This window comes from Peromyscus eremicus, chromosome 6 (assembly GCF_949786415.1).
Source record: "Peromyscus eremicus chromosome 6, PerEre_H2_v1, whole genome shotgun sequence".
Taxonomy (NCBI): Eukaryota; Metazoa; Chordata; class Mammalia; order Rodentia; family Cricetidae; genus Peromyscus; species Peromyscus eremicus.
This window is the reverse complement of record NC_081421.1, coordinates 22463063-22480311: the sequence shown is the minus strand read 5'-3', so window position 1 is coordinate 22480311 and position 17249 is coordinate 22463063. Positions and strand designations below refer to the sequence as shown.

General features: G+C 36.1%; 1 protein-coding gene across 1 annotated transcript in view; it reads left to right on the top strand.

Moving 5' to 3' along the window:
• Naaladl2 (N-acetylated alpha-linked acidic dipeptidase like 2) overlaps window positions 1–17249 on the top strand; it is an 865055-nt gene that overhangs the window by 480925 nt on the left and 366881 nt on the right. The window contains exon 7 of the mRNA XM_059265279.1: window positions 15556–15648. Coding sequence (XP_059121262.1) covers window positions 15556–15648 — 93 coding nt within the window. The remainder of the gene's footprint in view (window positions 1–15555; window positions 15649–17249) is intronic.

The following is a 17249-nucleotide window of genomic DNA, read 5'->3' as shown; positions in this document are numbered from 1 at the left end:
GACCTGTTTCCTGGGGAGTGAAGGTAGGGCTTACCCAGGGTGACAGAACTGTCATTCGCCTTGAACTTCTCAAGTTTCCTGCCTTCTGTTTCATCAGTTAGCTATTAGAAATGATTCAGCATAAAATTTTGTTTGTTAATCACTGAAGGCAATCTGAGATGCACACTTTCAAGTAAAATCATTTTCACCTATACTGTCTAACATTTCAGTGTTGTTTCTGCCATTTTTGTAGCTTTCTTACATTCTTATCTTACTGATTTTAAGCATTTCTCTGCTCTTGATAGATTACAGAAACTCCAACTAAACTTTGGAGTTTATGCATATGATAAAATCTAATACAACATGTGCCATCTATTTTGATGATCTGTTTTTCACAATGGACAGATGTTGTAATTTACAAAGTTACAACCTACTGGAAATATCTTGCTCTTTCTCTGTTTTTACACCCTGCTATTTCATAACATTCTTTGTTATTGTTCTTTTCACAGCTGTTGGAGTATATGTTATATGTGTGTATGTCTAAGCTGTGAAGGCCCCACAGCTTCTTATCTGTAAGTCTCTGCCAACACTGACCCTTCCATCATAAGTTATTGAGGTTCTTCACAAGTTGAAGTGATCTTGCTTACTCCTCTCAAAATTTAGTTCTTACATGCTTCTAGACACTAAGATATGAAATCTCTCTGATCAAGATGAATAATTTAAAGTTCCTTAGAAAACATTGGTTATTCTTTGTTTCTATATTTCAAATTTTTGAGATTTCTCTTATAGTCTAGATTCTGATATGTGCCCTACAGGTATTTGAAATGAATGTAGACCATATAGTTTACAGGCAATATTCAATAGACTAAATTTTGACTAAATTTCTCTTCTAGGCTGTTGAAATAGTCTATATTTTGTTAGTCTGTAAAAAAAAAACAAAAAACAAAAAAAACACACCTACTGTGAATGTGATTTGTCTATCTTGTTGTGGTGTCAATTCTTTACCTTATAAGTTTTGAGCTCACTTCTTAGATGTTTATGATCCAAACCTTCTTACTGATTAGTAGAGCCACTCATAGAATAAAATTATGTACTTTCTGTCTAGCAACACATGCCTTCCATTGCGTTTAGCCTATAATTATTTAGGCTAATATTTTTTGTTGTTTTGTTTATTTTTGCTATTTTGGTAACATTTTGCTTTTAATTTTTCTAGGTCTTTAATCTTTATTTCAGTATGCCTCAATACAGCAAATAACTCACATTTCAAATACAGTGTTTTATGCTTGAACTGGAGCATTTGATCCAATGCATTCAATGTAATTCCTTTGTCTTTATTTTTCTGAGCTTCATTTGGAATTTGTATCTAGACCACCTTTTTTTTATTTTCATGTTTATATGTTGCCCCTTTACTTAATTGTTGCTGCCCTTTAAGCCATAGCTATTTGAATCAGCAACTGCAACTCTGCTACTACCAGCTGTGGTTAGGCTTCAAGGGCCATAGCTGGAGGGAATTCTGTTTCCTCAGGCTCCAACTCTTGCACAGCTACACAGGGAACTTAATTGTAGCTGAAGTTTTCTCTAGTCCTGCCCAGGCCCTCAGCCACTCAGACCAAAATAAACACACAGAGGCTTATATTAATTAAAACTGTATGGCCTAATGGCTCAGGCTTCTTGCTAGCTAGATCTTACATCTTAAATTAACCCATTTCTATAAATCTATACCTTGCCATGTGCCTTATAGCTTACCGGTATCTTTACATCTTGCTTCTCATGGCAGCAGTGGCTGGCAGCATCTTCTGACTCAGCCTTCCACTTCTCAGAATTCTCCTTGCTGTTTATCCTGCCTATACTTCCTGCCTGGCTACTGGCCAATTGGCATTTTATTTATCAACCAATCAGAGCAACACATTGACAGCATACAGAACATCCCACAGCACCTCCCCTTTTCTGTCTAATCAAAAAGGAAGGGTTTAATTTTAACATAGTAAAATTACATATAACAAAACAGTAATCAAGCAAAAATTACAGTTATAATATCTAATCTATTTGTATTTGACAAAATTAAAGAAAATATTCTATCTATCCTATATTTGTGAGTCTAAAGTTTCATATCTAATTTATCTTTTATCACAACCAAGGAAAATTATAATTATCACTATATAGTCTTCAATTACATCACAGGCCTCAGAAAGATACAATAATACCTATGCAAACAGGAAATGCATTATAACCATCTTTCAAAAATCTAGAATGACAGAGACAGCTGGCTGCCTGGACAGTCATCCAAATTTCCTCTGTAAAGTTGGGGCGTCTCTCTTCAGCCCACAGGCCTAGCATCTCTCAGTCACTTCTCTCTGTGTCCTGTAGAATGTCTGGCAGTTTCCACTGTGAAGCAGGAACCTGAAGGACCATTTTGCCTTGCAAAGTTCATTGGTCACCTTTCTATGGAACCTGCATGTCAAGTTGATACAACATTTTGTTGAGCAGTCCAGACAAGAACAGTTTCTTGCTCAAATGGCTATTTTCACCAAGAAGAAGATAAACTCCATATGGAGTGTCTTTGATGCCCATCCTCCTCTCTGAAGTAAATCAGTCCTGCTAGGAGCAGACATGTCTCACTGTCCAGAAAGTCTAAGTTTTTAAAACATTTTAAATGCCATATTCTGTAGGTCTTTGAAGTGTTTGAAGATTACCTATCTATCTGGAATATATCTATGTATACCTAGAAAACTAAATTAACATGACTATAAGTTTGATTATCATAGATGATTAACTATTAATCTGTGTTTCTTAATGATACATTACAATTTTAAATGAGTTGTATACACATAATACCTTAAACAAGAGTAAAAATATACATACAGTATAATAAAATTAACTTTAAATTTGTAGCAATAAACTAAAATCTATAGCAATGTAAAACATTTCAAACAAGTTGTTGCTCTTTGAAAATAGGTTCATTCATCTACCCTTTCATCCTATCATATCTATACTATCCCCTTTTCTTCTCTAGGAAGAGATTGCATTAATAATCAACACATTTTAAATAAAAATATTGGTTTTTCTTTGTCCCACAACAGAGGGCTCTTCTGATATGGAACAGAAGAATCTCTCAATATTTTGTTTTAACATTATGTTTGGTTTTAGAGAAGGAGTGTGCCAATTCCATCTCCAAAGCCAGCTTGGTATATTTGGGAATTTGGGTGTAGCTTCTCATACTACTTCCTGCTGGACAAGGGTGCTGTATTCTTATGGGGACACAAAGAAAATTTTAGGATTATGGAGTAGTCTGTGAGGCTGTATTGTCTGAGCCAGTTGCCTTGAAACCATTTTGGATGTTGGATCATCTGGGCCATGGTGTCATCGGAGACCTTTCAGGGGGTCTTGGCTGGTCAAAGCTAATGTATCTTAATCTAGAACAAATCCATAGCCTCTTGCCTCCTGTGGAAACATAAGCAGAGCCTCCTTTCCAAAGCAACATATTCTTAGATCCAAGTTTTGAAGTCAAGGTACCTTTAAAATATACGTACTGGTTTAACTGAGCAGCCTTTACATCAAATGTCTTTCTGCAGCTAAAAATACCAAAGATAATACAATCCAGATTCTCTCATCTTTATGTGGCTTATTTTTTATATTACTTTTACTTTTTCTTTAAAGACTTTATTTTTTAAAACTATTTTTTATATAACTGCATATATTTCTTTTTGTCTCTTCCAAGCCTACACACATTTTTACTAGAACTCAAGATTCAAAGGTTAAGGTGGAATTCTGCTCTTCAGAGATGCTCAATAGCAAGTATCTCACCTCCTCTCTTTGCTCTCATCCTCCAAAAAGTCCTCATGCTTCTCCTAGCCCCTCCTTAAAAACCCTTCTCCACTTAGCTCCTCCTTAATACTTCCTGTGAGCTAGCTAGTGGCTAACTCAGCCTTTTGACTCCAGCTGAATTTTATTTAATCAAACACATTTTTCCATCATTAAACAAATGTTCCCAAGCATAAACAAAATTAGCACACCTTAAAAATAATATTCTACAACATTTAGATATCTTATCATTGTATTTTTTCCTTGAGTATAATAGAACTTAAACTCTTTGTGTTCCTTTGGAGTTACTGTAGTAATTTCTCCCTAGGAATCCTTCATTCCTTTTCCACTTCATGAGAACAAACTGTCTTTATCATCTCTTGAGAGCAATAAGGCAGCCTCTATAACACCTGCTTCCTAGACAGAGAATCATTATTTTCTATCATTAAAATTAGTCCTTTATTGGGGGAAAGGGGATCCTTTCTTAACTTCATTAATCATCCTTTTACATAACATGCTTGCAGCTCATCAACAAAGAGGAGGTTTCCAGTACACTCAAAAACTGCCAATTAAAATGGGTGGAGAACATCAGTCTTTAAGATATCCTGCCTGTGGGGTTCAGAGCCTGTCACCACCCTTACATCTCATAGGACTGTTATAAAAAGTGACTCAGAGTCATTAAATTCTCTCAGCTGATAGAGCCCTTATATAATTTATCTGTGTTTACATTCTGACTTTAATTTTGACTTAATAATGCCTTAATATTTGATATTTCTCAATACTCTTATTAAAATTTATTTTATCATTGTAAATTATTTTTACTTGGGATATTTAGTCCAGCATTCCAGACTACCATATAAATAAAGTCTCCTCTCTGTGTATTAATGTCTTAGCAATAAAAACATGAGTTGGTGTTTATACAGAGATTAATTGACATAGAATATAAGGTGACATTATAAAAGTAAATAAAATACTTAAAATGTGCACTACATGACATTTAGACAATGGTCCATATATAAGATGTAGTACAAAGTCAACCAGAATAGATACATCAATGCTGCTACCACTTAACCTGGGCTAGTAACTATTGCTATTTCCAAATCCACACAACTAAAAAAAATGTGAGGACATTTCCAGAGAATAACAAGACTCTGGGCTGTAAGAGAGAAGTTGTGGCTTTTGGTTAAGCAATGTAGTGATTGCTAGCAAGCAACCAGCCAAGGAGGGTGATAGAAAATCAACCCTCTAATCTTTCACATACACAGCTGATTGATCACTGTTGAAGTTTTGGCTATACCCTACCTGAATTCAACAATACTGGGAACCAGAATGATGTGGTCCACAGGAGGCATGCTCCTGGAGCACTGGCATGGTCAAAGAGTGAACAATAGATCAGCTAGACAAAAGGGAGCTGTGTAGATCAGTCAATTTTCCAGAAGATTAGTTTTCTGGTCAATCCTATGATTTGCAGAGGTTTGGTAGAATAATATGGGAAATTAATAAATTTTCTCAAATTTCACTCTTACAAAAAAAGTTTTACTTCCTTTTCTGATTATCAAAAATATATGCCTTTACTTATACAAAAGGAAAAATGTTTATTTTTTCAAATGCATACAACTTCATCTGTGTAAATGTGTGTGTGAATGTGTGTATCTGTATACTGGAGATAGAGTGAAATACATTCTTTTTTAAAAATATATTAGCTGTACTGCCATAGGATACAACAGCTAATATTAAGGGTTTTGTATAAATAGTTGACATTTTTAGAAGATGTAAAAAATTAAAGAACACCAATTATTGAAAACATGAGTTTATAACAGCCTTTAATCCTCATGGAATGTAAAAAAATTAAAACACACACAATGTATAGATTATTAATTTAAAATATGTTACATTTGTTTATGTTTGTGGAACATTTGTTTAATGATGCAAAGATGTGTTGCATTCTTTTATGTTGGGTTTGTAAAACTGTGTTACTATGCCTGTGTAAAGCATCTGTTGGTCTAATAAAGAGCTGAATGGCCAATAGTGAGGCAGGAGAAAGGATGGGCAGTCCTGGCAGGCAGAGAGAACAAACAGAAGGAGAAATTTAAGAGGGAAAGAAGAAAGAGCAAATACATAAGAAGAGGATACTAGGGCCAGCCACCCAACCACAAATTCAGCCATGGAGTAAGAATGAAAATAAGACATTAAGAAAATGAAAAAAAAAAACACAGAGGAAAAAGGTAAGTGGGTTATTTTAAGTTTGGAAAGGCTGTCAAGAAACAAGCCAAGCTAAGGCTGGACATTTATAATTAAGAATAAACCTCCATGTGCGATTTATTTTGTAGCTGGGTGGTGGGCCCCTCAAAAGAACAAAGAGCCAAAAAAGTAAAAAAAAAAAATCACCCAACAAGCACACACACACACACACACACACACACACACACACACACACACTCCAAAGCCCCCAAAGTAGAGGAAATTGTACTTTAAACTCACATACAAAAATTCTCAAGCATACAGAATAGACAATATTTCTATTGAAATTAGAAAACCTAGAAAGAACTGTGTTTAGGGAAACAAGAGAAGCTTAATTACTATGATTGGAATGCAAAGCTGGCAGCAAGTATTAATCTTCAAATTTCTATGGATGGCTTTGGGGTCTTTCTGAAATATTTGCTAAGGTTGGTTATACCATAAATAAAACCTTGTTAGTGTTCTGAGGCAGAGACTAAGTACCAGTTGACCTTGACAATGGTGGGAATGCAACAGACTGTTGTCTCTGGAATATACATCTGTAGCAGTTATTTTTCTGAACCTGATGAAATTAAGAGATAATGAGAGGAGCTCTCTTTCATGTCTCTTGACTCTGGCACAACTCCCCTTATTTGAATACATATATTTCTGAGTGAATCAAATTTTTGTCATGTTGAAATCTTTTGAACTTTGGATGTCATATTTTAAAGCTGTCATTTTGCAACATGAAAGACAGAAACCATTTGGTAAAACAAGTAGGAAACGTAGGGATAGCCACATGTGTGTATGCACCAACTATTTAAATAATAAATTACAACGGAGTGTTCTCAAGAATTTCCTCATTCCAAATTTCAAGTTACTTTTATTATTTTGAAATAAAATCAATATTAATGAAAGCTTGAAAGTATATCAAAAGTATTTTCTTTTAGCTTCTCAAAAGTAAACTACAGACAGAGTAGCTACCCACATCTGAACCCTCCCAGAACAAATAACACAACCATTATAACAGCTGAAATCCTTCTGCTACACACTCCACTGGCACAGCTCCAGTGAGTCAATCATTTCAATAATGTTCCAGTTGCAGAAAGCTCAACTCAGGCTCCTGCATTACTCAGAGCTGTCCTTTTTCCTGTCTCCAGTTCTTGCCCTGTCTGCAACTTTCCAATTAAGGCTTTCAGGGTATAAATTTTGACAATAGTAATGATGTGCCTTTCCCATTAGATCTCCCAATGACACACGGTGCCCTTTTGTTCTACCACTGGATCTACTGCTACACTGGATTGCTTGCTTAAGTTGTTTTCTTCATTAAAGCCACCTTTTTCAGATTTTCGTTTTGAGACCAAGTCTGAACTGATATATTTATCCTGCCTCCAGTCTTTAGTATTTGAGGTTTGTTGGAGCTCTGATCCAATTACTGATAATATTGTTGAATTACATGTACCCACTTTACTGTGAAGATTTTTTCTAATTTGCTTGCAATTTATTTATAAATATTAATATTTAATTATTACTTAATTAGGATTTATTTTCCTAACTAATTCAATGTTATAATATAATACTACCTTTTCAGTGGGTGGCTTAACAATTTTATTATGGAAGTTTGTAGTCATACACAAGTTCAGAGACAACAGTTTAAATGAACTCATGAACCAATCACACAACTTTAGGTAGATTTGTTTTAGCTTCTGCTCTAGCACGTTACTGCCATGCTGCTTCTGTTACTAAAGTTTTCCAAAGCAAATTTCAGAGAAGATTTCAATGAATGCTTCAATAGATGTTCTAAAAGAGAATAGCATAAAAGCTCCAGAATTGTGATAACAATCATGCTTAACAAAATTCATCAACATTCTGTAATATTATCTAGCATTTACTTCAAGTTTAAATGTCTTGGTTGTCTAAAAAAATACTGCTTTGTTCAATAAGAATCTAGTTGAAGCCTACATGTTGGGTTTGACTATTAGTTCTTTAAAAACTCTGAAAGTAGTTCAAAAAAACAGCTTTTCCTTTCCCACTGCCATTTAGTTTTCATTCATTTTGTCCTGCATATTGATTTGTCTCCTGTGTACTAAGCAAGCACTATATCTACACTAAGCCGTATTCCCAGTGTCATTTTTATGTAATTAAAATATAGTGCTATCATTTTCCCTTCCCCATCTTCCCCCTCATTCCCTTCACGGCCTTCTCCTCTTGAGTACCATTGTTACTTACACATATGCATCAACACGCACATAAATACAACCTGTTGAATCTATTCAGTGTTGCCTACAGGCATTTGTTTCTAGGGCTGACATTTGGCCCAGCAGGACCTCATCCCTGAGGAGGACTGGGATCTTAGACAATCACAACTGTTCTTGGCCTCACTGTCTGGGCCAGGCTGCTCTGTGCACTTTCTCCTCGACTTCTGCTTCCCAAGTCCTGGGATCAGAGGTCATACAGTAACACACCTAGTTTTCTTGATTTTCTTTTCAATCACCTTTTTAAATAGGCATTTAAATTTGAATTCTACTTAATATACACATCAGGGAATATTTTTTTAAATTTTCCCCAACTTTTGAATGTGTGATAATTGCATACGTGTATATAATGCATTTTCACCAGATCTACCCTCTAAATTGCTCCTTTTCAATTTCTCCCTTTCCTCCAATGATTTTCCCTTCCAATTTCATGTATTTTATTTTATAAAATCTGCTGAGTGAATACTTTATTTTTTCTTGAAACTGCAGTTATTCAACATTGTCCAGAAAGGCAACCTCAGCCTAGATTCTGTGTCCTCTCTATGTCCTCATATTTTCCTTGAACATTTTTTCAGTTTCTGGTACTATAGGATTTTCAAAATGATATTGTACTTCTCCCACCTCAGCTTCTATAGACATTTCTTTAGAAAAAAAGGAAGAAAGAAAAAAGAAAAATTAGTTTCTTTAAGAGAGACCAGAGACTGTTGTCTAAAAAGTAAGACCTGCAGGTTGCCTATGTTTGTGGCTTTAGAAAAATTCTTCCCAATACCACTCAAGGAATAAGGCTTAGAAAATGGTTATTTTTAATATTATATTTAAACCTAAATGTGCAAAATATATCAATATACTGATGTAACTGATCACTTGATGCATGCCATCTAATTATCTACCCTTCTACCAGTCATATATCTATCTCTATCAGTCATCTATTTTTCTCCATGTCATGTAAATCCTTTCTATGACAGCTATCTGCTTCTCATGAGATTTCATGGACTAAGCAATGGAATCATTTTATCTGTATGTAATCAGTTGATGTTCTTCCTGTCTCCAAAGGACATCCTTCTCCCCCCACTGTGGTTGCACATACCTGACACTCTCGCTTAGGAACTCTTCTTCCCACATCTAACATTCTGCCTGGCCCCACCCCAAGGTAGCTAATGAGTTCCTCACCTTACTCAGATTGCAATTTAAACCACTGCATGTTGTTCGCTCTTACATCCACCTGTGTTCTCAATGTGCTTCCTTGCCTTTGCTCATTTAATTAATCTCTTGACAGTGTTTTCTTCCTCATTCTCTAGCTCTGCCTTCCTCTGTCTCTGCGTCTGTCTCTCACTGCCTGCTCCACCCACCATCCCTGTGTGTGTCTCCAGAGACCTCTTCTTTTTCACTATAGAAACTCAGATTTTTTTCTCTTCTCTAATTTTGCTCTAAAATACATGGATGTTTTCCTTTATTTCTAGAATTTTTTCAACTATTTTCTCCATTTGCCTCTTCCTTATTTACTGCTTGTGATATTATTTCTACAACTCCCATTATTATTCATTGTATCTTAAGTTAGTGCTTATGTAGTTTCTGTTTCTATAGCTTCTTGTGGTTCTCTGGAAGTATTACTCAGTGTTAACTTCAAGACTTTTACCCATTCTTTACTCAGAACCACATAATGCATTACTAGTCTGTCTTTTTGTGTATTTCTTAGAATGATTCTACTTTATTTAACAATGATTTAATGATTTTAGAGTTGTTCCTCATTGTTGACAAGTTCTGATATCTTTCTGTGTTTAGTCACAGTGTTTATATTGGCGTCATGTGTATTCCGATGTGGCTACTTTGTGGGGTACATTAATGATTCATTGAGTCCTCTTTATTTTGTTGTGCATGTACACCTCATGTCTGAGGGCTTGTTGCCTTAGACTGACAATTTTACTCTTTTGTTGCTTATGGGAGGACACAGCTTATGGTCAGGACTCAGTCTACACCGTCCTGAGTAAATTGGCTCAGAGTCGATTTCTCCAGGTGTTACTAACCATTCTAAAGCACCTTCATCTTCAGCCAGTTCAGTAGGCAGTTTGTATCAAGGGATTTGGTGTTATTAGATGCTGTTCTGTGAAGAGGAAATATCCTTGGGTTTTAATACAACCATCTCTGGAGATTTTGGAGAAAATAAATCCCTGAGAAAGAAAGTTTGTTGCAATCTCTTTGCAATTGAGTTCCAGCCCTGCAGGCATGGGGAGGTCTGACTAACCTGATCTCTGTCCCACTTGGGAATCACTCTTCACAGGGTCTGCATCTGTGGTCTGAGTGCAGCCATTATGTGCATCTGTGTGTCCTATGTATGATCACACATGCTGTCTTCATGTTTCTAAAAACTCCTTTCACATTTGAACATTCACATACTTATCATTATCTTCTAAGCCATTTTCCCACTTGAGGTACTTTTGTTGCCTTCTTTAATTTCTACTGTAGATTGTGCTTTAAAGAGCTACACTATTCCTTGCCCAAAATATAGGATGTCTGTTGTTGCTGCTATGAACAGCACTTTGCCTTGACAGTGAACTGTTTGCTTTAGTAATGGCAGCAGTGGTAAATGGAACTTTAGAATGTCAGTTTATCAAAATTTTCACAGAGATTTGTTACTAAAATTTAAAGCATGATCATGGTGCTGTTTGAGTGAAAGAAAATAGACTGTATATGTGTATTTTCAAATATGAATACAGAATAATACATTAGTATTCATCAGGACATACACATGAGAATATAAATAAATAGAAGAAATGTATCTTTTTGCTATGTTACTATTTCACTATTTGGACCCATTCTTTGCAAAGTGGTTTTTAACAAAGTCATTTTATGAGTGAAAGGACTGTAGTATAAATAGAGCAATGGCTCTCAGTCTTGGTGAACTAATACTCTAATGGTGCTTCTTCTGCTTTTGCCATCAAGAAGCTGTGAGCTTAGGCAGAGCTACTCTTCATAGCACAAACAATCATTGTGGGGAAATTCACCAGAAGGATACAAACCAAAGGCAAGACTAATTGATTGCATTAATATTTAGTTGAGTTGTAAAGGAGAAGACTTTAGGAAAAATTTCATACAGATTTAATTCATAAGAAATATACAACATTTTGGAGAGTGGAGAGATAGTTCATCTGCTAAAGTGTTTGTAACAAAGGCATAAGAATCCAAATTCTATCCCGGAAAACCGTGTAACAAAGCCTACTGAGGAAGTGCCTGCTTATGATACCAATACTAGGAAGGCAGAGAAAAGTAAGAAAGTGCATTTCTAAGGATCTCTGTCAGGCAAGCCTAACTTCCTTCATAGGTTCCTGCTCATTCAGAGATCCTGCATCAAAAATAAATGGATAGCTCCTGAGAACCTATAACAGAGATGATGTTATCCTCTGAGAGAATCAATATATATTTGATATAATAGTAAGAAAAAAATATTTCATATTTTGAATTTGAATCCTACCTTTTGTACACATGATAGTATGCATTTTTCATAATTTTACAGAATCTGTAAGAGGAAGAAAAGACCCCTAAAATATTTGGAAGTTTATATAATCCACATATCAAAAGTAATCTAGAATAAAAGAGATGTAAAGTTACCAAATAAATGCATGCATATGTATATGTATATATAGATATAGATATAGATATAGATATAGATATAGATATAGTGTGTGTGTGTGTGTGTGTGTGTGTGTGTGTGTGTGTGAAAATATCACCAACTAGAGGACATGTCTTAACAAAGTAGAGTTCATTCCAGAAACGTACATATCTGTAAACACTGTAAAGTGAAAAGCTTCCAGTTATCTCCATAGATGACTCAGTATCTGCTTATGGGAAAACCTCTTAGCAAAATAAGAATAGAAATGAATTTCTTAATTTGATAAAAGGAATTTCCCAGAAACATATATCAAGAATGTTTGAAAAGATAAAATGGTAAAAACATTCTGCTTAAGTTAATAATAAAAGGTAAAGATGAAAGGACACTGTTTTGGCTCCATTTCTCTCTGCATGGGCTCCAGGACAAAATGATAGGTGGCTAGGAGGAAGCAAGGAGGTTAAGCAGATGACTCAGGGGGAAGTATCTGTGATCTCAGCCTTGGGAGGCAGACAGAGCAGGACCCTTGGACTTGCTTATCAGCCTGTCTAGCTAGCTGGTGAGCTTGAGGTTAAGTGAGAGGCCTTGTCTGAAAGGAAAGGGAGACGGGGAAGATGGTCCAGCAATGAAAGGGGGACTAGAAAGATAGCTCCATGGCCAGACACTTGACGTATGAGTGTGAAGAGTGGAGTTTGTATTCCCAGAATCCAAGTAAAAACCGATTTGCCATATCAACTTACCAGTAATTCCCATTTTTTGAATCCACAGAGCAAACTGGCTGGTGAAACCAGCCTTATCATGTAGCTATGGAATCAACTGAGGGATCTTGCTTCAATGAATAAGGTAGACAGCGATTAAGAAGGATTCCTGATATCAACATCCGGCCTCCAAATTCAGGCACACACAATTGTGTGCACATGCATAGACATACACTCAGATACACACACACACACACACACACACACACATACACACATACACACATACACGTACATACATATGCACACATGCTTCAGACACACATACCTGAAAAATCAATAAAAAGAAAAATAATAGTGAATGATACCATATGTCAACCTGTTGACAACCTCTGGTTTCCACATGTGCACTCACATAGGTGTGCTCATGTTCACAGACACTCATATGTATACACATAAAAGGGTGAAAGGAGTTGTCTTCATGGAAAACTATGAAAATTAAGAACCCTAGTTATTGAGAGGCCCCAGCCCCAGCTTGTGCCCGTGCTGTGTGGGCCAGGCAGAATGGGTGCCACTACAGTGAGCACGTATGTGGTGTACAGATGGAAGAGAAAAAAAAAAAGCAGAATAGTTCAGGTGCTTCGGAGAGCTGTGAACTGGAGATGTGACAGCAGTGAGGGACAGGCTGATGTCAATAGTCTGCACTGCCACTTGAGGCTATGGTGATATCCAGGCCAGTGCTGCTGGCAAGGACCATGTCTAGGTCTGTGGTCCTACTGCTTCTATGTTGACATCTGTGGCCTGTGTTACCACCCAAAGCCATGAGGATGTCCATGGTCTAGACTGCCACCTGAGGCCATGTTGATGTCCAAGAGCCTTGCTGATCTGGCCCTGACCCTCACTGGCCCTGGGAGAGCTGGTCCCACCCCTCATGGGAGAGTTGGCCCCAATGGCAAGAGCAAGGGAGAGCTTGCTCTGCTCCTCCAGGGGAGGAGTGTCTTAGTGGAAGTCTGAGCTTACCTACACAGCTACTACACAGGCCCACATGCAGGGCTTTGGGTTGGCCCACTGCAACATCTACCTCATCCATGACTTGCTGGAGTGCATGAAGGGACTGGTCCTAGGGAATCATAGCCATAGAATCTGGATGAGGGTCCAGTGTAGCAGAAGCCAAAGGACTTGAGCCAGACCAATTACTCATTGCAATAAACATTTGTAAGGAAAGCTATTTGGACAAAAGGTATATGGCATGACATACTGCAGCTCTCAAAGCCACTACAAGGGTAGAGGACAGACATGGAAAAACTTGGGAAATGAATAGAATTAGGGTTCGTGATATGAAATTCATGGAGAATCAATTAAAAAAATTTATAGATTTTTTTAAAAACCCTATGGATAAGCAACTGTGACATATTGAAGATTGGCAATACAGTTCATTATAAATCAAAAGTATAAAAATAAGTGACATTCTTTCTGCAAAATAGATTGTTAGAAAAAAATAGGTATGAAACAATAAAAATAAATTCAATAATAGTTGTACAAAACTGTTGAGTAAATATAAAACTCTAGACAGACATAAAGGCAAGTGAAATCAACTAGGAAGTATACCATGTTTGTGAACTAAAGGGTGAGCATCATTTCCTCAGATAGGTCTATTACTGCCTTGCAATCCTAATGGAAAAATAAACAAACAAACAAACAAAAAACATGAAACTTAAAAAGTTAACATTAAAGTTCATATGAAAGTAGCAGTCCATTAGTACAGTCAAATTCAGAAAGTAATTGCATGGTGGTGATGTGATTATGTTCATTAAAACACTAGGACAGAGGTTAAACAGCAGCACAACAACAAAACTAAAAAGAAACCCATGTAGATTAGAAATCTGTATGGTAGCAGCTGTAGTAAGACAAACTACACAATAAATTATTTAGTAACAATTTGCTTTCCACTGTCCAAGACATCACTGTCAAAGATATCAACCTGAAAAAAAATCCAGTTCCAGTGTTTCAAATACTTGAAGAGCATGTGAATTACATGTAATTAGAGTAAGAAATTCTCTTAACCTTCTTAAAAATTATATTACACTTATTTATTTATTGGAAGGGGCACATAAGAACCATGTTAGATGAATCTTCATGTAACTTCCTGAACTCAGTTCTCTCCTTCCACCACGTGGGGCCCAGGTATGGAACTCAGATCATCAGTCTAGGAAGAAATGCTTTGCCTTCTGGGCATCCTGCCAGTCCCAAGGAAGTGAGTTCTGAGCTAAACCAAACAAAATAGCCATCCCCAGATTACCAACTCCTGCCTATAGGGGTTCAGTGTCCTCTTTTGACCTCCACGGGCAGTGCGCGCGCACACACACACGGGACATGAGAACACATTCAAGAAAAACTTCAATACAAAGAAAAAATTAAAATAAAAAAAAGTTAGTGGGGGTTTATTATATAATCTATGAAAATAGATTGTACTATATGAATAGAGGCTTTAGGGATAATACTTTGTAAAGTATTTTATGTACAATTTTCAAGGCTGATATAATAGTGAGTCACACAAAGAAAATGTGTGTTTGTCTTACCCTCCTGTTCCGAAGACAGGGAGGTATTAACATTCACAGAAATAATTGTATCTGCCTTTTTTTACTCTCTTTTTTGCAAGCTGTAACTTCCCTGAACACCCTCCACCCAGCAGTTTCCTGTGCATTCTCATGTTGGACCCTGTGCTGGAATAAAAATGAGATTCAGGCTTGTCTCTTTACAGCTTTCAGAGCAGGAAGCCGGCAGTTATGTCATGGTGACCATAGCAAGACAAATCCCTAAAAATAGAGTGTGCATAAAATATTCTTAATGTTTGGCAAAAAAAAGTGTGACTTTAGCTATCTGAAAAAGGTGAATCATGTGGAGTTATTTTTACTGATGATACTAGATAAATGACTTCTAATGCTTTGGGGGAAACATGACAATATTGATAAGTGTTTTTAATTTCTTTTTTTTTTTACAGAAAAAAGAACTGTCCGTTTGCAAGTTCATACAGTCACAAAATTTAAAACAGTGACTAATGTTGTTGGTTATCTAAAAGGCTTGACATCACCAGGTAAGTTGGATTAAGTAGTTATAATCTAGTTCCTAAATCATATGAAAAGGCCAAAAATGTTCCATGTTGCATAATTATTTTGGAATGTAGTTCAACATCCTACTTTATATGTAGCTAGAAGTTTAGATGACTAAAATAACGGATTAATATGAAAGCTTGAAGTATGTTTTCCTCCCACATCTCATCAAAAATAAGCATTAGCAGGCAGAGTATGTGTAAAGGCTAAGGGAAGGAGACAAGAGGTGGCTTTATATCTGTTAAACTGAGATAAAAATCAAAAGGCAATATTTTTCTTATTTTCTTACCATGATACTATGGAAAATTTTAGTTCAATGACAAAATACTTTAAAAGAAAATTTCATAGGTTTTAATGATGCAGTTGTTGAAAACAAATCAAGTTTTGCTCTCAAATCAAAAGCTTCTAATGTCAATATCTGCCCCAGATTGCATATATTATCCACTCATAGTTCCTCCCAATATCTGTGTTTTGGGGTTTGAAAGGTATTTTATGGAAATTATTATCTGGTTAGATGTTAAATAACTTATACCTTTTTATGAACTGTTGGTGGAATCTTTGGTCTAAAAATTAAAAATGAAAGTATTTAGTTCATTATCAGTAACCAGGCTAATGCCAGCACACTCTGATTCATCACAAGCCTGGATTCCAAATCACAGAGTGGCCAGGAGAACATACGCAGTTGACTGCTGTTCTTATGTCATTAGATGTTCATTTCTTATGTACATGTGTGAGAGAGAGTGTGGGCACAGCAGTGTCATGGTGGGTGTATGGCCATCAGAGGACAACTTTCAGGGATAATTACTCTCCTTCCATCACAGGTTCCAGAGATTGGTCTCAGAACACTGGGTGTGTGGGCTAAGTACTTTAACTCACTCAGATAATCTGCCATCCCCAGAGCACCATTAACGTTTTACTGTGCTCAAACCACTTTTGTGGATATGACTTGAACACTGCTCATCTCTCCTTGGAGAATTATTCTTCTCTCTGGCACTAGACCTAATTGCTGACCCAGAGAATTTTGAAATCAAGTTTTATTTCCTCCCTATTCCTTGACAGCCAGCTCTTAAAAATTTCATACAATGTGTTTATTCTTCATGGTTCCTTTATTGTACAACTTGTCATCGCAGAATCCTTAGACACAGAAACAAATAAACTTAGAAATCCACATGGCCAATTTCAGTGGCTCTTACTATAAGCAAGTCCAACTGAAGAATGAGAAGTGATCTATTCCATTTGTAAATCATCACAAGAAAACACAGTTGTGAAAAAAGTATACCAGATTCAGGCTAATGGAATTTTAATCTATCAAAAAAATGTATGCAAAAATTCTCAAATAGTGCTTAATATGAAATGTCTGTTAAAAAAAAAGATTGCTTATTCATGAAACTTTCTTATTTACTGATGCTAAAGTCCAGACACATACATTGATTGTTAATTTATTTGGAATACAGTTCATCTCAAGCAGAATTTTTAGACATTTCTGGGAGATGTGAGAAAAAATGCTCAAGCGTTTAATGTTTGAATATATACCTGTATAATGTTGCATATATCCCTATATCCCATGAAGTATAACTTAACACAC